Raw genomic sequence first — 23,083 nt, 5'->3', positions numbered from 1 at the left:
TCCTGGTGATTTCTAGGCAAACAGGGGTAGCAGTGCTACACATGCTGTGATGCTGGAGCAAAACTGGCTTAAATCGAAAACAAGCCCAGTCTTTGTATTGTCAACACAGAACTCCTTTACATGTTTCTCTCAATAAAAATGTATACATTTAGCGGTAAATGAGAGGAAAAAACTGACCTAAGGTAAAATAATTTATTTATGAGATTTCATAAGTACTTAGAGTACACTGAATTAGAAAAACTGAAAACATTAAAACATCTTAGTGAGTTAAAATTGAAGTCCAGCTGCAATTACCGTAGTAACATATGACATCATTCAGATTTTCTGTGGATACGTGGGTGTGGCCTGTGTACAGTGCAACATGATGGTACAAGTGAGATTCACAATACATAAAGTGAATGGGACCTTCAAATCCTGGAAATGTCACAGAGCATCACAGAATGACAGCAGCGTGAAAGATCTTTCCACCCTATTTACCAACATGGGATCAGCAGGAGAGCTTACTTCAGCACCAATGTAGACCATACATCTGAACCTATTGTAAGAGCACGGAGATGGTCTGAAAGCCAAAGTCACAGTACAAATCCCAGGGATAACAAAGATGTAATGGCACAGTACATGCTAACTTCAGCCATTTAAATTGGTTAATAGGCACTATTGTTAACTGCAGTGCAGTTAACAGTGGTAAGTACAGTGGTGTGTATGTAGCTGTTTAAAATGAAAATCATATGTAAAATAAATTAATGTACTGTGGAAAAATGCACCTTCTAGGCATTTCAACAGCTTTGAATTGAACCAAAAGGATGGAACAGCATGATGTAAGAACACAGGAAAACGCTGTGGAGAAGAAATGGTCAAATGCTGAAACTGAAATCCGTTACACTAATAATTGCATGAATTTCAGTATTTATACCCTCGAGTGATTTTTTAAAAATCAATCAATCAATCTTAAATCTACCCGCAAGTTACTACACAATGAAATTTGTAGCAGCTTGCCCTAATCAACATTAGTGCCTCTTTCCCATCAATGTAGAAAGCTACTGAGGCTTGTCAACAATACAATGATGGCTCCGTAACCAGTGGAAAACTTTAAATTACCACCCTAAAACCAGCTGGGCTTTGATGATTAGACCCTGGTGTTTAAAAAAAGGCATTTATTACAACAGCCAAAGTGGGACTGTCTTAATAATCATACTGGATGATCTTGAATGCATCGGAAAGGTTGCAAATATTTAGTCATTTATCATTTCTGAATAAATCTTTCTTGAATTTCTATTGGTGTCTCACCAATGGTATGAGATGAGAACACTACAAGGTGCAGTTTTGCAGTACCTGGTCAATGGCACTGCTTTGGCAGATCAAATATTTGCTTACAGAGATGTATACCCTTATATAAATATGTTGTGTAGCTGGGTCCAGCACTTTCGGGGTCTATATTTAATCCAAACGGTACAGCGTGTAGATTTAGGCTTAAAAGCACAGCTTTAAAATGGATTCCTTATAGTCTGGGCAATGGAGTGCTTTTGGCACAGGTATCACATTGCTATGTCAACACTATTTTTGATTAATCATTAACATCTCAGAAAAGTAAATTTATAAAACCAAATTGCCATATGTATTGGGTACTCTCTCTTACCTGTCATCATAGATTGTTAGGATGGATAAACATTTCCTTGTGTAAAATAATCAAATCAATATTAGCTTAATTAATATTTACTGAAATACTACTCCTCTTTACTCTGTGATCTAAACCAAGTTGCTGGAATTAAAGTCACAAATATTTACTAAAACATAACTGGTAGTGCAAAATGGTTTCTCTTTGGAAAGAGGCTGCAGATTGTGATGGACTACCATCATAGCTAGTGTAATTTAAAGGCTCCAACAGTACTGGCTGGTGCACAGTGGAACTGTACTGAATGGAAGGAGAATTAAAGACTTAAAAATCCAAAACCATATGGAAGCAGAAAGGAGTGGGTGCTGAGCCAGTGAGCCTCAGGAAGGCGGGATTAAATCTTGCTGAGTGGAGGACCTATTTGCTGCTCAGCAGTGAAACAGCTGCTCAAACACACACACACACACACACACACACACACACACACACACACACACACACACACACACACACACACACACACACACACACACACACACACACACACACACACACACACACACACACTAACACCCTCCTGATGAATCACCTGGACTGGAAAAACCAACAGTGGAAAATTTCCTGGGGCCCCAGTGAAACTCTGAATCGCACTGGTCTGACGGAGCCATCAATACGCACTTCCTGCACAGGCAGCCATTCATCAAGCTCCCCACTGACACTTGCGCACACCCCAAAGCACAGGAAAGGGTTTATGTTACGCATGCAGGTGGGGAGGGCTCAACCATGCTGTAAACGCCAGGGCAGGACTCCCATACAGTTAAGTACTGTTACACTGTTTGGAAATTGTCCAAACTTGATCTGCTGCTGTTTAGACAATAAAATCTACTATATTTACAAATAATGAAAAATCGCATGTATACTTTTGGTTTGAGAAATTAAACCACTCTTCTGCTGGGCATATGCAGCATCCTGCTTTGTTACTATGGAATTATTATGGGATATGGAGTCAGATGGCACTGAAATTCCACTCATGGCCATTGTGAAACTAACAGATCCTGACATCTTTGTGGATTCAGAGCAGCTCAAGATTAATCCATCCACTATTTCACACAAGTATTACCAGTCAGCGAAGGTGATGGTTTGCAAACATGCCTACTCAAATAAGTGTTGCTCAATTCCTACCATCTTAACTATGTTGATGTTAAACATCCTATCTGAAAACATAAATCCTCACTCTGATGTTAAAGGATCAAACTGCTCAAAAAAATCAGCCTGATGTTTGCAAAGGCACGCAAGTACCATGCAGAAAAATTAACATTGTACCCCCCCTCCCCTGCATTTTGGAGGGAAAGTGTGCTGTGGTGAAGCGTATGACTGTCAACAACAAGGGCCCTCTGTCGCTCTTCACTGGGTGATGGTGAAGAAAAGAACATCATGAAGTAAGGTGGGGTTTCCTCCCCCAGGTCATTTGTTGATACAGGTATATTTTGGCAAGCATTACCATGCTTACACTAAAGCTACTTACCACAAACAGAGTCCATCTTACTCATCACAGATATATAGTCTGCCAGATGTATATGGAAACAGCAAACGTATTTCCATTTTTTTATCCAAGTTTGACATCTCCCACCCCCACATAACAATAAGAGATCATTGTCTTGGAGGTCTTTAATAGGCATCCTCACAGACAATCAGAATCTATAGACATGGTTTAACTAAATGTAATACCCATCTGGCAATTATAAATAATAATTGCACAATGAAATGAAGGGTGTATTCACCATCTCAAAATTTTTGAAATACTTTACCTGACACAAATATGGTTAGCTACTTGAAAATACATATTTTAATTCAAATCATGCCATTAAAAACACACCAATCTACTGTGCTATTTTTAAATAAGGATGTTGAGGCTGCAGCAGCTCCCACCCTGTGTGGACAGGGCTGACGTGCCTGCCCTCTGCCTGTGCGGGCAGGGCTGTCGGGCCTGTGTCTGTCAGTATGGACAGAGCTAATTGTAGCAGGAGTGTAATAGTGGCACAATCAGCCTGATTCCTGAGTCAGGGAAGGTAAGGGTCACTTTTGCCCTCTCAGTCCTTAGCTGACAGTCACTGCAATTATTTGAGGCAAACAATCAAATATGTGCAATCTGACGTTTCTTGCTTACAATACAGGATATGATAGCACAATCACACATGCCGAGATATGCTAAAAATGAAATTGTGCAGTTAAGCAACACTGTAGAATTTGTAGCCCAATAATGAAAAATGATAGTCAGTGTTGAGAAACCTGGGTATTACAGGAGTTAACATAGAACAGAAGTTAAATGCATTCAAAGTGACAAAGGTTGGATGCAAGAATAAGGGGGTTTAAAAGGTATTTAAGATGGAATGGGATTTTGTTCAATAATTATCTGTGGTCCTGTGCGTTCCTACGGGATAGACGTCAAGTAAGCGCTCTCTCTCTGGAGTATCTTTTTACAGTACTTCCAGAGTGGCTGATGGGAGCATGGGAATTAAGGCACTGCCTACGTCTTTGTGCTGAAAGAAGAATGAAGCTTTGGAAATGAACAATGGATGTTTCTTGCCACCAAGTATTTCAGGTGATGGTATAGTCGTGAGAAAAAGTTTGGGAATCTTTTGAAATTGTACGGATTTCTGCACAGCTCTTAAATGTGATGGGATCTTTCCCTCCAGCTGGGCGTCTGTGCCATAATGCCCCACTCCACCTGATTCTATAGTTACATAGATCACTGGCATGCAGCTTTGAAGTGATGGCTGGTTACTAGAGTTTGACAAAGCAAAAACACCCCACTCTTCCAACTCTGTTCTCAGAAATAAGAGGGGATGACTGCACAGATATTTTGATTTTGTTTCCCAAACACTCTCACAATATTAACAATAGCAAATTTTATAATAAATGTAATTTACATTACAGTATCCTTACTGAATAAATGGTTTAATAATAAAGAGCACAGATTCAAAAAAAGGTAATCATTAAGATTACAATTATTTACAGCCTCTCTCAAACTCAATGTCAATTTACAGACAGAAATCAGCTTTTGCACTCAAATTGGCAGCTAATTTGTGCACAGTGTACTCTCTATCGGAAACCACAGCCCCCTGGGGGACTGTGCTAGGTGTAGTGGAAGGGAAGGAGGTTAAGACCAATTAAACACTAAACATTTACACATACACACTGTATACTTACACAGGTCACATTCATACAGGACAATTTAGAGTATAGAAATCAACTAACCTCCATGTTTTTGGACTGTGGAAGGAAACCAGAGACCCTGGAGGAAACTAACAGAGAGAGAACATGGAAACTCCACCCAGATAGGGACTCAAACCCAAGACCCTAGTGCAGAGAAGTAAACGTGCTAACCACCAAGCCAACATACTTGGTATAAAAAAAACTTAACTTCACATGACACCACAACCCTTCAGTAGACTGGTCTTGGGGCTCTGAATTGACTGTTCTCTTTAAAGGAATTTCTAGTGCTTGAGCCGTGTTGCTAGGTGTTATTGCATGATTCAAGCTCTTTTGAATTTCATATTAGACAAACAATACAAAATACTGTAGACTCCGAACTGAAAAACTGAAACTTAATTGATTCCTTAGTGACTATGTGGTCCAGGCCTTGAAGTAGCAAAGCAGCCCCATAGAGAAACTCCCATCAGTCTGCTTTACAGCTGTGTACAAGCTGGTCTTGAAGAAGCTACTTCTGTTTAAGAACACAACCCATCTGGGTTTATCCAAAACTCCATTTACCATTCAAAATAGTAACCCTGGGATCAAACATATTTAGACTAAGGTAAATCAATATTTATCAGTAACATTAAAGCCAAGCAATTGACAAACACTTTCTAACTATTTTACATTACTCTAAACACAAACAATTGCTCTTTTAACACTCAACCCAATTTTCCCACCATGTATTCCAGCTCCTAAAAAACACCTAATCCAGTAAATCAAGTACTTTACTTGCTGTCCTATGGCATATTAATTATATGATTAGGGCTATGTTCTAAGTGTAGTACAGATAATCTTGGCGATGCTCTTGGGCTTCGGGCACACCAGTGTCCACTCTACCCCCACAAAAAGAAATCAGCCAAAAAACAGGCTCTTCATAAGATCACCAGAATAACCACTTGCATCAAGACTTGTAAAATGATTTTGCGGTAAAATATGGTAAAATTTAACCCCCTATTACTTTGTGTCATTGTTGGATCATTTTTTATTTTCATGCAATAGCATACGCTCTCATCTGTATATAAATCGCATGACTGTGCTGCCTGAGAATTAAATCCACAACCTTGGTGTTACTAGCATCTTACTGTACCTGCTATACAGGATAACAAACATCAGTTAACTGTAGCTATGCACCCCTTAAAATTGTAAAAGGATAATGCAACATTTTAACAGGAGCTAAAATCATGTGTGAGCCAAAAGCATGTGAGGCAATATTTGCTGCTCTCAAATTAATAGTGTGTGACATTTTAGTACAAGCAATCAACAAAACTTGACAGCGAACTATAATAAAAGCCCTTCAGGGTTCCTCTTTCGAGGTTTGGTGCAGTCTAATAAGGCAAAAGAACAGGGCAGGGTGGTGTTGATGGCTGGGTTCTGTTTGTTTATGCCAGTTCTGCATTTCTTGTGAAGGCCATTTTAAGTGCGCATTACCAGAAATGTTTATTAAAAGTGTTTTTAATTAAGAGAGTTTTGCTTTATCTGCTAAACACAATATATACTTTAGCAGTGTGTAGGCTTGACATTTTACTTAATAGTCCTTTTTTATGTGTAGTTCAACATGAAGCCCAACTTAAGAGTATGCAGTTGTCTATGATGACAGCAGACAGCTAAACTAAATGTGCGTGTTCCATCAACCTCAGTTTGAGGGGAGGGGGGGAAAGCAGATTACGTAAAGACAAATGTTGTACCAAAGCCAAATCTAATACTGTCACCACTGACTGAACATTTCACACAGCTTTTAAAAACTCTCACACATACTTGCAAACCTACGTGCGAGACATTTGATAATCTCATGCAAGCCCACTGCAAGTCACAGCATTTGGATAGAGAGAGAGAGCACTTAACACTCAAGGGAAGCCTAACCTTCCCAGATCAAGATTGATATTAAACAAATAATATCCTGTAAAATGCCAGTATCCTAAGAGCATAGCTAACAGTCAAAAGAGTCAAAAAAACAAACAAACAAAAAAAACCCTGATGAAACATCAGAACACCTTTTGTTAGCAGCAAGAGTCCATACCAAATGTCAAATTTATTTATACAGCACTTTTTACAACAGATGTCACAAAGCAGCTTTACAAATGTCCCGAGTCCAAGCACTAGTGAGCAAGCCAAGGGCGACAGTGGTGAGGAAAAACTCCACAGAGCATGAGGAAGAAACCTTGAGAGGAACCAAGGCTCAAAGGGGGGTGGGGGGTATACACCTCTGGCTGAGGACGTGTGCCTACATTCACAAATATTACAGAGAAAAATGTACAAACACATAATTTAGATTAAAGTACATTATTCTAGAATAATGCACATAAAATACTAAAATGCAATAATTTCTACTACCATACATTGTCTGATGAATAACCTATGGTGTTGATAAAAAAGTGAAAAACAGGTAGACATGGACATTACTACTAAAGATTCAGAGCAAAGGGACAGAACTCCTATTTTGTCCTTAGGTTCCTCTAATTATACCTGGCAAATATAATGAGCCCATTAATGAACTATGGTAAAAGCCTTTCTGTGTATTGAAGGGGTTTGGCTGACATTTACAGAACACACAAGTTCATGAAGTTACAGCTTCTTCTTAGAATTTGATCTCCAGAAAGCTCTCTGAAAACTTAAAACAGATTGATGCTTTTAAAAAGCCTGGATGAATGAAGATATAAGCATAGCTAGGGCAAATATTCTGAATATAACTTTGTCTCTCAAAAACACAGTAATAAGTAAAATGCAAGGTATATATTAAACACCATGTAACTCATATTACTTGAAAATACAAATCAGTGCCAAATGCTTACTGCGTCCTTTAAGCACGGGGTGCTCAAGTGTACCACAGTTTGGTCTTAGAGAAGGAAAAACAAAATATATCTGCAGTCATGCCCTCTATTTCCAAGAACAGAGATGGAAGAGTGGGGTGTTTCACTTTGTCAACTCTAGTAACCAGCCATCACTTCAAAGCTGCATGCCAGTGATCTATGTAACTATAGAATCAGGTGGAGTGGGGCATTATGGCACAGACGCCCAGCTGGAGGGAACCTTGTCTTTGTCGATGTAAGTCACACTGCTACTGTAGAAAAAGATGAAACCCAACACCTGTGCTGCTGCTTCCCTCCCCATCCTGCTGCTTTGAGTGGTCCTTTCCACCACACGAATATCTGACAATGGCTTTTAATATTTAACCACCACTAATGGTGTGTTCCTCTATCGCTTCTATACTAAGGCTGAAATATCATATGCCCCAACGCAGCATCCAAAGTGAAAATAGTGCTGATCGACATTTGTGAGAACTTCTTTATAACTATATTTAGCTTCAGAGCATCGTATCTCAAACCTCCCATTTTGCAGTGTAAAAGAAATTTCAGCAGGATGCCCAGAAGCTACCACTCCATTTATCCCATAGCATGGTCCCTCCATTAGCTCAGTGTTTTTTCTCACACACGCACACACTCGCTCACACACACACACACACACACACACACACACACACACACACACACACACACAGAGAGAGAGAGAGAGAGAACAGTCATTCATTACAAGTAGGGCAACAGATGGTAAATGATAGCTGTCTCCTGCAGATGGTAGCCCATCTTGTACCAAGAGTTTATTAAATGTGGACACTTCCAGAGTACTCCGACACATTTGTACCAAATATAAAAACAAATTGGATACCAAGATAAGGACATTTAAATCACAGGGTCCATGTCTTGCCAGATCAGACCCTTTCGTAAAAGGTGTGCATGAGGGGGAAAAAAAAAAAAAAAGTGCTGTGAATTTTACACATCATTTCCTACATAAATCAGATATGTCTGGCAAGCACTCCAAAGCAATTCAGTCACAAAGGTATTCATTGCACCCTTAAGGTGAATATTTATCGGCTCTAACTGCACAACCAGTCAGTGCAAAGCAATAAATCTTTGGGTAGAACCACAGTCTGCAGGAGCTTTGACTTCTCTGTGTGTCTCAGTGTGAAAGCTGACTTCTAAGGTTTCAGACTTGCTGTTGTAGTCTTTGCCTTGCAACACAACCATGTTTAGCCATCTCAGTGGAGAAGAGTGAACATTATAAGATACAATCTGAAATGGTGAAAATATTTGGAGCATATTATTGGGTTGTGTAACACCTTTTAGGTCAGAAGAAGCTTGGAAAACCTTAGAGGAGGCAACATGGCCTGCCACCTCACTCATTACATTTGCGGCATTTAGTTGACACTTTTATCCAAAGTGACTTACAATTATGACTGAGCACAACTTTAGCAATTGTGGGCCTTGCTCAGGGGCCCAACTGTGGCACCTTGGTAGTGGTGGGGCTTGAACCAGCAACCTTCTAATAAACAAGTCAACCACTTAACCACTGAGCTACCACTGCCCACTGCCCAGGTCTTTCACTACAGAACACTCTAATCAACAAGCTTGGCTCTTCTCAGACATTGGGGATACCACATGATTCTAAAAGACAGAAGAGCCTATGCACAATGTAGACACATGAAGGCTAACCACCTCAATGTTCAACTCAAAGAAACATCATGCTGTCAATAATATAAATGTAAAGATATCATTAGGTTTTGAAGGTTGTAAAACTGCTTCTGCACTTTACCAATGAATGGTTACAGATGATGTTTCAGATACAGACTATAAAGATTTCGTACTTTAAAAGATAATTATGATAAACCTCTGTGATTTGAACGGTGGAAATGTAATTAGTGCTGGCAAAATTAACTTTGTTACGTGCAATAACTTCTCATCAAGCAAGCAACTTTGAGAGATGGCATTATATTCTTTGAAAGTATGTAAACATAGCTATGTAGCTAATGTACTTGACCATTTATCTAGGTACCAAATTAACTACCCATTTGACTACCTGTAAAAATCAAAATGACGGAATTTGGTTTTCATTGAGACTGTACAGTAACGTGTAAATCAATTTGAGTAATTGCTAGCCAGTTAAGATGATGTTTTACCCAGTGAAAGTTTGATCCTTTGCCTAAATATTATACAATAATGAAACAATTTTAGTTAAGTTACTGTGGGGAATGAACTTGTTCCTCAATTTACATATTTCTCACTGAATCGTAGGACATGGCACCACCCCTTAGTATTTTTGTTGAAAATACCATTACATTTTAATTTAACATTTTTAATTGATAACTATTACCACAGCCAAAATACTATACAGCCAAACTCCTTTCAACTATAAAGGTTAGCTAATTTTGGCTTCATCATTTTGATTATCTTGCTTTATCATTTTTGATTATCTTGCATTATCCTGACTAACAAGAAATATCTGTTGTGAATTCTAAGATGTACTGAAACATTAATGGCTATGTTGTTGATATTTGTCTAATACTGGTCTTTTTCCCCAGAATAGCATGTGCTATTCAACTAAGAAACAGAGTATAGTGGATGACCTGCCTGAGAAGGTAATTAGATTTTTTTCTAGCCTTCATAACCGAGAGATGATCAGGCTATTACAATGACATATTATCTGGTAATTACAGGAAGTTTTCCAGTGTCAATAGTGCATCCTCAAAACATTACAGACTAAAAGTACTAGCATCAAGTGAATAAGAGGCTACTGCAGTGCCTATAATGTTGACTGTGTGTGTTCATTGTGGACTACCAATGCTTTAAAAACTCATCTAAGAGGAGAATATCCTACACTTGGTCTTAAGCTGGCACCTGAACCACATTACAGTAAAATGACCATTTTCCAATGGCAGTTTTGAAACAAATGCCGTCAACATCCGAGGTAATAGAAAAAAAACGTCACAGGACAGAGATCTGTCACACAACTTGTCTAGGCTTGTAACACTTCTTAATAAAGACCTGCGTGGTACACAAGTACAATATTTGTTCACAGAAGGTATTATTTATTAGTTATTTTGCGAGTGCAAACCACACATTCAGTAATGGCTGGCACAGAGATGATTGTGTGAAGAGCAGGGAGAGGAACTTTGAGCTGGAGTTCTGGGTGTGACCTCTACAGGTGGGAGAGGATGGAGAGTGACAAAGGGGTGAGGAAGATGGGAACACAAAACTATATTACATAGGAAAGAAGATGTGAGATCTGCCACAATGCATGCAAAAGTGAATAAGAAAATATTAAAAACACAGGTTTCCTTCAATAAAAAGAAAAGGAACAGATGATGCAAACAGTCATTTGTTAAAAATCATTCGTTCCAAATGGCCATCCTGGAGATATCAGAAGAGGTGATACATATCCTCTCAGTAATACACATCCTTGAAATTGTGCTGGAGAAGACTACTGCTCTGGAAGTGTGTGGGAATTTGCAGTACTGTTAACAGTAGGTATTTCTCTCTCTTGGTGAGCAGAATCAGCTTGAAGCTTGTCACTGGAAGACCACATGCTGAAGGCATAGGTTGTTTTTCAGTTAGTCAGGATGCTTTCCTTAGAATTTTGTCTCTTTCCCCTCAGACTCCCCCCCCCCAATTTTATGCCACAAGTCACTGAACTCAGATACCTGCTTCTGAACAGGGGTTTCCTATAGCTACTACAGTTACTTCCCTAATGGAGTAGGGCCTGTGTTGTAGTTTGGTGCGCTTTCCTTGAACAACCTACATAATCTTTGGTCATTTTTTAAATTTGGTTAGAAGCTTATTTCATACACAGTCATACTATTTGGTAAAAAAAAAAATGCATTTTGCTGCTTTAACTTATTCTATTGTTAATACATGTTTAAATATTGTGTCAAGTGTCTATTTCAGTAGTTTTAAATGATTGTGTGTACTAGTGTACTACTCTGGCCATTTACAATGCACTCTGAGCTTGGGAGTATACAAATATTTTAGTAATTCATTTAAATGAATTTTTAATTTGGGAATCCTAACAATGAATTTGGTGTTGTAATCTACAATTAAGTTTTATAATAATATATTCAGATCAATTTATAACAAATTCAAATGGAAGAATTTGACAGTTTAAGCTTGTAGTAAAGTATCAACTTAACACTGTGTGTGAAACAAATCAGCCTGCAAATTGAGCTTTAAAAAACGTTTTGTTTTTTTTTAAAAGGTGAAGAAATTAGTTAATAAATCATTTTTAAAAAATTATATTGTGTACGGCTGCAACAACTTTAATAAATTCATTCATTAACTGAAAAAAGGTTAGTTGATTTAGTTTATTATGTCTTGAGAACAACGGTCACAATGTCCCCGAAATGCATTTTTGTTTTAAAGAACCTGTGCGTGATTACTTGAAAATCTGAGGACTCATTTGACTACACATTTGTATGTGCTCATTAAAGGTTTCTCATTAATAAGGGTCAGACAACTCTCTACATTTGATATCTGACCTTAAATATTATGCACAGCTTGGGCTTAGCAGAAATGGGCAAATATCAGCCACAGCATCAACAACTTTACTTATTCTGTGGGGATTCATATCATTTTGTCCTTTCAAAGTAGAAAATGAGAGATCAGAGAAAATTGAGATTGATAAAAGAAGGAATTGCAAAAAATTGGCAAGAGGGAAACGATCAGGAATGCCTGGAACATCACATCAATCTCTGCAGGTTCATGGTCTCTGTCCTTCCTGGTCGTCATCCCAGGCAGAGCTCTCCTATAATATATCATGCCATACAGGCACTGAGAGGCTTACTGATAGAGTACTACTTTATATTAGCATTTCATCACACACACAAAATAAGGACATATCTTTGCCTTATTTAAAACCTACAGGTTTTTGACTTTAATCCACTGGTTTTTTGGGGATTTTTTTTGGAATAACGTTCAAGCTATGAACTAACTTTGTTGACAAGAAGAGTGAAAACTTATGGCATATGGACAATGGCTTAACCTGCGATGTACCCATCACATAGTTTACCAGGATAATTTTAAAGAAATTATGTATGTTTAATTAATCTAGTCTGCTCTGTTATATATGTTACATCTGTTATATCAGCCAGAGGAGGATGGGTCCCCCTTTGAGTCTTGTTTCCTTTCAAGGTTTCTTCCTCTGGGGAGTTATTCCTCACCACTGTCACCCTTGGCTTGCACACTAGTGGCTTGGACTTGGACATTTGTAAAGCTGCTTTGTGCCAACAGCTGTTGTAAAAAGCGTTATATAAATAAATTTGGAGTGATTCTGATTGATTATATCAAACATTTTTTTTCAGCAAATACCATTTGTTGAATGCTGCAGTCTTTTATCCAAGGACCTCTTCCTTTTCATAAAATCAAAAATGTCCATTCTTTTCAGTAACCAACATTTCTATCTTAGGCTGAATTAATTCAACGTACCTCATGAAGCCTGGAGACTTTACCTGGGTCGGGGGGGGGGGGCTTTACCTGGGCTGGGAGGTGGGCGTGACATCCATGTGGCTGCTCCACACTGGCCTCCTTTTTCTGCAGCCTGAGCACTTCATCGTAATTAGCACCATCAAAGTTGGTCTGCCAAACCATTACCTGTGCACAACAGTGACATTTCACATATAAAGTACCGATCACCCAACAGTAAACAGTAACATAACAGTGTAACAGGTCAACAGCAATGCAAACAAAATACAAATCACCTGTTCATCTGAGCCACCAGAGGCAAAATAATCCCCATTCCTTGAAAATGCTACACATCTCGCAGGACCCTGCGCACAAGGAATAAGGCTGATGAGCATATGGACTTGTGACACAGAACAGTCTACAGGGTCTCCGAGGTCCAGGAAGTCAAGAGAAAAAAAATACAAACAAGGAGACAAGCCGCAAAAAAGCAACTTCTATTGTGCTAGACTGACCTAAAATGAGTACAATCGTAATTAAAAATCTGTTATCCAGTTATCTTCCTGTGAAGGCCCGAGTTCCGAAGGGCAAGGAGCAGGACACACAAACATCTCTTGATGCAGACAGGCAGCTTATTAGCACGAGACACAAACGATAAACGGCAGCATTCACACAAGCTAGTGCAGCATGAAAAACGATACATCAATTCTTTTGGTTATGCCATTTTCGAGCTGTATTAGAGTCATCATTCAAAATGTACATGCCGGAAGTGTTTAAGGTAAAGCTGAGATCCAATCAGACATTCAGATAAATTCTCTGATCAGTTCATAAAGTCCAGTGAAATATTTGATACAGTTTAATGCATCAATTCAGTTTTCCCCACCCTAGATGTTGGTTTGGAAAGATGGATGCAAATGCAAAGTGATTCATCTGCAGAGATGCTAACCTTAATCTACAGAGAACAACAATTGCACACACTATTAAAGCTGGAACGACTGCAAACTGTTAAATCTCTTACCATTAACTACTGCACACACACACGCACGTGCGCGCACACGCACACTTAAAATCTCGTCAGCAACAACCACAAATTCTGTTAAAACCATATTTCCACCAACAACCTCACCCTGTTAAAGTTCTCACTTACCACAAACCACACACAGTGAGCTCTCTCACACTTGTAACAACCGCACAAAGAGTGAAAAGCTCTCACCCCTAACAACTGCACACATTGTTAATGTTCTTGCCACCAACATGCGCAGACACCTTTAGAGTACCGTCTCGTCACCAACAACCACATACACTGTTAAAGCTCACTCTCCCCACTGTAACTGCACACACTGTTAAGGCTGCTGAAGTTAAAAAAAAATAATAATTTACCAACAACTCACATTTCAAACAGCAATTACTTTCTAGAAAGATGACATCATAGAAACTTTAGCCACTGAAGTTATTTAGCGTGCTGTCTGTTTAGAGGGACTGAGATTGACTGTCAAGTTTGCACCAGTGTAAAGTTTAAATGCTCATACTTTCAAGTCATAGTATTTTTTTAATCTTCTGAACAATAAATTAAACCCAGCACTACTTCAGTAAAATCTGTAAATCTTCCTTTCAGTTATTCCACTCTGATCACAAGCACCATTAGCACACTGACATCAGCTGTGGTGGGCTAGTGAATGCATGGCATGGTGCAGTAGCAATTTCCTGTAGAAACCTTTATTTTAAACACTTTATCTATAATAAAGAGACTGCAAACTGTAACGTGGCTACTGCTTTACATTACATTAACACATTAAAATGAACACTAGTCATAAAAACCTGTCTACGTTTTTTTTTTTATCTTAAGAGGACAAATTTGCTCTGATGTAAGCAGACATTTTTGTCTGTGATAATAGAGAGTTTGCAGTACACACATGACTACTGAGAAGCCTTTATATTGTCCTTATTTCGAAAATTCATACTTTTGAGCATTCAAGTGCAGGTAACGAACATGCACTTATGGGTGAACACTAGACTAGTGAACTATATGCTTCACATGCTGTGTCTTAAGGAACCGTTTTAAAAATTATTTAAGAATAAATTATTTTGCCTGGATCTACAGTTTAATTACCTTGTGCCCGTCAATGAAAAACAGAGAATCCTTCTCTTTTTATGTATACACACAATTAGCAATGCAGGAAGAGAACTTCTGGCCAGCCCGTAGGAGGAAAATTACACCATAATGACGGCATATTGACTTTGGTCAAATACACTGGGTTAAAATTAGGCACTACATGTTGCTAAACACAGAGAGGCCAAACCAGACACGCTTTCACAGACACCGCTCTGGCAATGCAAAAACACATGGATCCACAACCCCACCCACACAATGAACACATTACTTGGTACAAATAGCAGGTCAGTGCACCAGTTATACTCCAACTTCAACAGGCAATCAACATAGTACTATTCCATAGGAATGTTCCAATTCTAACAACAGAACAGACCCATTATTCGGGTTTGCGCAGTATTGCTTATAATAAAAACACATATCTGAAAGATATAGTAAATGTTGTAGCCCACAAATCTAGAAAGCAGAATGAGCAATAATCATGTAAGCTGGCAATATTGCCTCTAAAAAAAGAAGCCAAAAAAAAAAAGATCATTTGTAAAAAAAATATATATATATATGTAATAAGGTCAATAATCATTTACATTTACAGTCATCAGATTTCCATAACTATAGTCTATCTGCTAGACAGAGTCCAAATTATCCACTCATGTGAGCTGACTCGGCATGTACTGTATTATTCAAGGGCACAATGCTTTGATTTGGGAGCCTCTCTCTCTATGTGTATGTGTATCTTACTCTAAGATGACTCACTATGACTCATGCAACTGACACCTCAGTGGCAAGTCCTCAGATACACCTCCCACAGGAGAAAAGGTAGAGATATGTGTGTGTGTGTGTGTGTGTGTGTGTGTGTGTGTGTGTGTGTGTGTGTGTGTGATAGCGAGTGAATGAGCAAGTGTGCGAATGTATAGCAGGGTGTGTTGGTACATACTACTCTCAAAGCCAATCAGTAATCAATGTTAGCACCTCCACCCTGACCCAACACTAAAACATGCGTTTCACACGTCTAGCTCCTTATTCAACACTCACTCAGGAATGACTGCAGAAGATATGGACTAATCACCTGTTCTACTTCACCGTTACATCAGCCCCACATTACTGGAATGGTGTCAGATGACTTGTTTTATCCTTATTTAGACTCGGGGCAGAAAATGTGTCTAAAATCAGTCAGTGAGGCTGGTCATTGCTAAAAAAGGTAAAAGCTTTAAAAAGATTAGCTCATTTTCAGAGCAGAACTGATGGACTCCCCCCCCCCAAAGTGTTAGAATGTTAATCACTTCAGAGAATAAGAGCAATATTAGCTTTTGTGTCAACACGAGATGAAATATATGACATTTTGCCATGAAAATAATCTCCTCTTAAACGTCAGCAAGAGAAACTAGATTGTGGACTGCAGCAAGAAGCAGAAGTGGCACTACTAACCTGTTAGGATCAATGGAACCATGGTGGAGAGAGTAGACAGTTTCAAGTATCTTGGAGTTCATATTTCATAGGACCTGTCCTGGCCCACACCAACTGCCTGGCAAAGAAGGCTCGTCAGCGTCTTTACCACCTCAGACACCTAAGAGACTTCAGACTGCCCTTCAAGGTGCTGCAGAACGTCTAAACCTGCACTATTGAGAGCATCCTCCTGAGAAACATCACAGTCTAGTTTGGGAATAGCACCAAGCAGGACAAGCACTCCAGAGGGTGGTGCATTCAGTAGAGTGCATCACTCATACAGAACTTCCTGACCTGCAGTCCATCTATCACAAGCGCTGCCAGACCAAGGCCAGGAGGATTGTGAAGGACCCCACCCTCCTCTCTATTGAGGTCAGGGAAGCATTTTCGCTCCTTGAAGAGTAACACCGAGAGACTGAGCAGAGCAAGAACTTCTTCCCGCAGGCCATTTGGGCTCTGATCCAGAGCAAAGGATGGGACTACTCTTCATTCACTGGATTCCCCCACTGGACTGGACCATTGTTCACTATAACATCATACACACCCATATTTTGCTATTTGCACTGTGCCATATTGCACACCTTCACCCTGAGCTGGATAACTGTATAACTGCACAATTGTATAAAATCATACAGATTCCTACACACCCATTTTGCTATTTGCACAGTGCCATATTGTACTGTGCCATACTGCACACCTTCACTCTGAGCTGGATAATTATATACAAATGTACAATTTTACAAACATATTCGTGTTCATACATTCCCTTTAGATACATTTATTTATCTGGACATATTTATTCATCCACATTTTAAAAAATAGACAAATTCTATTTTATATCAGACTTTATTTTTCTTCCTTTACAAATACATTTTACGATCCGTTTTAGTGTAATCTTACATTCCCTGATCTATATATTTTTCTGTCTCGCTCCTCAGTTTTTAGGGGCAGAGCAGTCACCAAAGGCCAAAGAACAAGACCAGAATAAAGCCTGCCTCCATAACAAAGCCTGAACAGAATAACTGAACACTGAGTGCTGTGGTACTGTTCTCACCTTCAAGTTGTCGAAGCCTTTTACAGGTAAAGCACACAGCTTCAATACAAGTAAATAAATGTCAAATGAGGCAGAACATGAATGGGGGAAAAACCCTAAATTGTTTATTCAGCTGTGATGTTTACAAGGCAGTTTTAAGAAAAGATTTAGCGCCGCTACAGCCAAGCTTCTAAGTAGTTGCTGAAAATCAGCTCCAGCATGTCTGGGGAACAGCCGTAAGCATCCATAAAATATACAGATCATAAGATTCTAAACAATAACTTCTTAGTCACTTCAAAACAGCTAATAGAAGCTTCATTGTATACATACCCAATATACCAACTACGAAAACATTAATTCCATCCTTTTATTTTAAAAGGAACATAAAAGCAAATCACTCACTCATGCATCATGTTTGATAGGGTAAAAGTGTGAACTGGTTTGAAAGTCTACATTTACCTCTTAAGAAGTGGCCCTAAACTTGGTGAATTAGCATGGTCCACAGTAAGATCATAATTATCTAAAACAGCATGGAGTGGACTTTCTCCATATGTAGCCTACATTATGATTTGCACAGATCATTTGACATGCTGAATGATAGTTAGCTAGGTTCACTCACGGTTAGCTTGGGTCATTAATTGCATATAAGTGGTGTCACGCATGCTTGTGCTATATTCTTTAATACTTAGTATGTGAAGGCTGCAGGGATTCAACAACTGTATAATGAAAAATGAACTTGTAATTTAAATATAATAAACACAACGACCAACGGCAATTACAGAATAATTATGCAGATAATGTAGCTCATCTCAGTTTATGTGGTCACGCACAAGTCCATCATTTCATCTCTTTCTGGGGGATGGGAATAAAGTCTTGGACATGAAACTGATTACTTGTGTTTAATCCACTCTCTTTCGATAAGGATACAACCTTCCAAACTTAAAACACCATGAATCAAGTCTGAACAGGTGCACAGCAGTCTGTTCTGTCAAGGAGCCGACTTCTACCCACTGTCATTTCAGTGGTTCTCCCACAAACTCAAAAATGTTTTCTTCTCTGGTGAGTCTTAACAAAACCTTTTTCTTAAACTACTTACCATACATTTTACCCTTGTACTATAACACTTTACAATTACTTCTGCCACCCAGCTTTGGAAATCTTACTTTCGTCCCATCATCACAATGTATTCTATCTAGAAACATACATTGGTTCTATAAAGATTCTTGTGATCGCTACTTTCGGACTTTGGAAGCATGAAAATCTGTGTGTGTGTTGATTTTTTCCATCTTTATTTAAGACTTGCCAAGTATGAAAAGCAAAGTGGTTTGTTTCAGAGGGAATTACTGCCTTAAAGGATGTACACACACAGCAAAAGCACTGCCCCAAAGGTATACACACAGCAAAAGCACTGCCCAGTACAACATTGCTACTGCTGAGATTCAAGATGGGATACTCCAAGAATGATGATAGGACAATGGCCTTACTGTCCCAAGATAACAGTCATACAAAGAGAAACAATGAAGGGGTTATTGGAGAGAAAAAAAAAAAAAGTTAGCAATAAAAAGGTAGGGGTTTTTTTTTTTATACACAAAAGGTGTCTGTGCCATCAGGATGATGGTACTGTCATCTGGTCAGAAGAGCCATGAGGTCAAGTATGGAACAGAACAACAAAAACGGACCATTTATTAAGACTGTTTCAAGAGTTGAGACTGTGTTTGCTTACATAGGCTAAGCTTTAAAGCTGTGGTCAACAGCTTCACCAATGAATATATGGCTTAAGAAGAAAAAAGAAAGCAGACAGGCCCTAGCAACACATGCCAGAGACAGACTGTTCCATTTCACTGATGACTAATAACTCACAGCCAGACTGTCTCACAGGTCCACGAACCCAGCAGACCGTCGACACTGAGCCACAAGCAGCATCTCCTGCCATAATGGGTTAGTGCACCACATGCCAGTGGCTTCAGCTCCTGCTGAACACTCGGCTTTGGGCTCCGCAGAGCTAACAGCAGGGTCTGGGCTCTGCACAGCTGCCACTAGGAATGATATTCCATGGCAACCATGGTCATTTCTGAAATGGGTCCCTGAATCAAGGTGTCAGTTATGACCAGTGAGGGTGCAGATGCACAACTGTAAAACTAGACAAATAAAAACTTTGCCTGAAAAAGCTTTCATAGGTTAACCTTAAAAGTTACTGTAAACATGTGTCTATAGCAATAAAGTTACCGAAAGCTGTGTTTATAACAATGAAGCATGGCTCGAGCTGAGACTGGGAGTGTCATGACAGCTACAACGCCAATATGCTAATATCAACTCACGTTTGCAGTAAAAGCTCTAAATATACACATATCTGTGGTCCCAAGTAAAACTTAAAGAAATCTTTTTAAATCTCTCATGGTACTTTTTTCCTACATGATGGCAAGTGACCTTTAAATATGATGCAAAATATACTTTTTACCAAGTATATTACTGAACTTTCCAAATGTGCAGTGTCAAACTGCAAAGCTACAAACATTCTAAATTCACAACATTAAATTGTTGGTATAAGACTAGACAATCGCTTACATCATCTTTCCTTTCTCCACTTAATATTTTCAAATTACCAGAGAAACTGACAGAAACTTTGGATCACACCAATAGGTACGAACTTCACCTCTTATCTGAACAGACTGGAGCTTGTATTAATTAACACTCTAGAAATTACAAACACAGGTGTGTCTCAGCAGTTGAAGTCATAAACAAGGGAAGTATGGGAATGAAAAGTGTGAAGGTACATTATTTCTCTCGTTCTTTACATTTACATGAGCTGAGTGCTTTTCCAAAGACATAAAAAGGGAACAGGCTGCCTTTGTCCATGATTTTTGATTATACTACAAAATTCATCAAAATAACACACTGACAAACCAGCAATATTACACCAATAAAAATTAAAAGCAGTAGAGCAGTAACCCAAGACACGTGTCCCCACAGTGTAAGAAATACAGATTACATTATATACATGTATACATTAGTTTAGCCAACCTGGGAGACAAGAGATAGGGTCCCCACATCGTAAGCAAAGTGAGTGGGCTGTCATTATGATCAGCTCCGACACACACACACACAAACACACACACAAACACACACACAAACACACACACAAACACACACACAAACACACACACAAACACACACACACACACAAACACACACACAAACACACACACAAACACACACACAAACACACACACAAACACACACACAAACACACACACAAACACCCTCTGGGCACCAAACACTCATGACTCAATGTATGTGGGTGGGCGCTTTCCTTGACAATTTTAAAAATATACTTTGGAAAGAGTTCAGTTAAGTAGGCCCCAAAAAGAGTGAGCTTGAGTTAAAAAATTCTCTTTGCCTAGTGACATGCCTCAGAGTGCATATGGGTATGAATGATCATTTCTAGAATGTGCTCCTGTTCTCTACAATGAAACTCAATGATATGAGTCACACTGTCACACTCCAACAAAGCATAATGCAGAGCTTGACTGGGTTTAACAAACTGTGCAGAATCAATACTGCACTTAAAAGGTTACGTTTAAAGAGGAAAGTTTTAAGTGCAGTACATGGTTCCTGATGTGTGAAACAACAACTATACAGCAATTATTGGGAGATGATATAAAATCAGCATTGTACAAGAGTCAAAATTCTGGCCAGGAGACAGAGAAAAGCTGGCTGAGCTCTCAGGGAGGGAGGGGTGGCAGACTCTTTCCCGTCAGTTACAGCGACACTGGCCAATCACGGGCATCTGTGAGTTCATGTCTCATAAGGAGGCAGACAGCACCATCCTCAGAGTGTTACACTGCCCCCTGACGTTGCATGAGCCACAACTTGAAAAGAAGAAGGAAGCCCTCCTTGGTTGGCAGCTGTTGTGTGATAGGGGAGAATTACCTGACAGGTGGGAATTGGCTATGACTAAAATAGGGAGAAAATTGGGAGAAAATACCCAATAAAGAGGTACCTGGTGTCCATGCAGTGTGTAGAGAAGCCTGCCCTCCACCAGGTCCAGGACCTTCAATGTGGAGTCGCTGGAGGCCGTGATGAGGTAGTTCCCACAGGGATGGAAGGAGAGTGCATTTACAGCTGCAGTGTGCACTTGTAGGGAAAATGCAACATTATGAACCAGCACACACCCACCATGCATACAGACATGCACTAAAAAAATGCATGTTAAAATGCAAGCAAAATATATTACTATAAATAAATAGTATATTACTAAATATTTTCTCCCCTGTACCACATAGTAGTGAACATAGAGGTTGTGTTTATTTCTTTTTGAATACCTTGGGGCAAATTTAAAAGTAAACAACAAAATGTTCAGCTTAGTTGAAAGGTGAAAAGTTTGAAAAAAACCCCAAAACTTTAAACCAATTGCATTAAATACACTGGAAAGCAAATGCTGCTTTTGTTACTTGTTTACACAGCTTTTCAGTAACAATCCTGGAGTTTTGAATCTTAGAGCCAGATCACTAGTTCCCATTCCCATGTTCTAAAATACTATATGAACTACGATAATGCTGAACTAGAACAATGCTCTACGCTAGGCCAAATTTGCTTGAGGGGAAAAGAAGGCAACAGTTTGAGGAATTGCTCCTCGGCAGAAGTGCATTTTGAATACGTGGGTATTTTTGTGCATTTATCTGAGCATACTACAGATAACCCTAACCTTACAGATATGGTCATCATTGCACCAAATATTAGAGAGGCATGTTCCTGTCTCACTGCTCCACATTTGCCCTCTGCTCGTAGTTACTACCACTCTTCCTCTCACACAGAGTTCAGAGTCGAGTCTTGTGACTCACATCCTGCATTTGGTGCACCAAAGTTCATTTAGAAGGGGACCAAGTTCAGGGGCTTATTGGGTGCACAACAGAGTCCTAAGGCAGCGTTGTCACTTGCTCTGACAAACCACCCCAATACAGCAATTGCTCCAAGGTTCTAATCAAAGTTGCCAAGTCTGAATGAAAGTGACAGAGTAACAACACTCACATGAATACATATAAAAAAGAAAGCATGAAAAAACAGAAATAAGTGGAAAATCAACACTCGGTATCGTACACAGGGGTAGCTACAGGCCTCGCCATCACAGCTACTGTCAGGCTCATGTGCAACTGCTTCAGTCAATTCTTGGCCCCTCTGTTCCTCACCTTCTCATCGGTCATGACTGGGCCACACGCCAGCTGATGACACCCTATAACACTGCCTAGTGTTCAATGCCCAAGCTCAGAAGTCTCAGCCATTTATATAATTTAATCACGAAGGCAATGTGGTAGATTAATCGCCGTACTAAACAGCTTTCCAAGGTACAATACTGTATTGAGAGAGAAATGATGGAAGGTCAGTAACTGCATATGAATAGTGAATTT

At 39.2% G+C, this 23,083-nt stretch overlaps 1 protein-coding gene across 6 annotated transcripts in view; it reads right to left on the bottom strand.

Moving 5' to 3' along the window:
- poc1a (POC1 centriolar protein A) overlaps positions 1–23,083 on the bottom strand; it is a 39,323-nt gene that overhangs the window by 10,784 nt on the left and 5,456 nt on the right. For 4 of the 6 annotated variants that reach the window (XM_027017513.3, XM_081705589.1, XM_027017514.3 and 1 more), the window contains 3 exons: positions 21,679–21,812; positions 13,392–13,460; positions 13,168–13,284 (listed from right to left, as the gene is read on the bottom strand). In XM_027017513.3, coding sequence (XP_026873314.2) covers positions 13,168–13,284; positions 13,392–13,460; positions 21,679–21,812 — 320 coding nt within the window. Of the gene's footprint in view, positions 1–10,647; positions 10,841–13,167; positions 13,285–13,391; positions 13,461–21,678; positions 21,813–23,083 lie in introns of those variants that run through there. The other 2 variants (XM_081705592.1, XM_081705591.1) reach the window with 2 other exon arrangements.

This window comes from Electrophorus electricus, chromosome 22 (assembly GCF_041902795.1).
Source record: "Electrophorus electricus isolate QZ-2024a chromosome 22, ASM4190279v1, whole genome shotgun sequence".
In the NCBI taxonomy this organism is placed as follows: Eukaryota; Metazoa; Chordata; class Actinopteri; order Gymnotiformes; family Gymnotidae; genus Electrophorus; species Electrophorus electricus.
The sequence above is the reverse complement of the archived record's forward strand: the minus strand, read 5'-3'. Positions and strand labels throughout refer to the sequence as shown.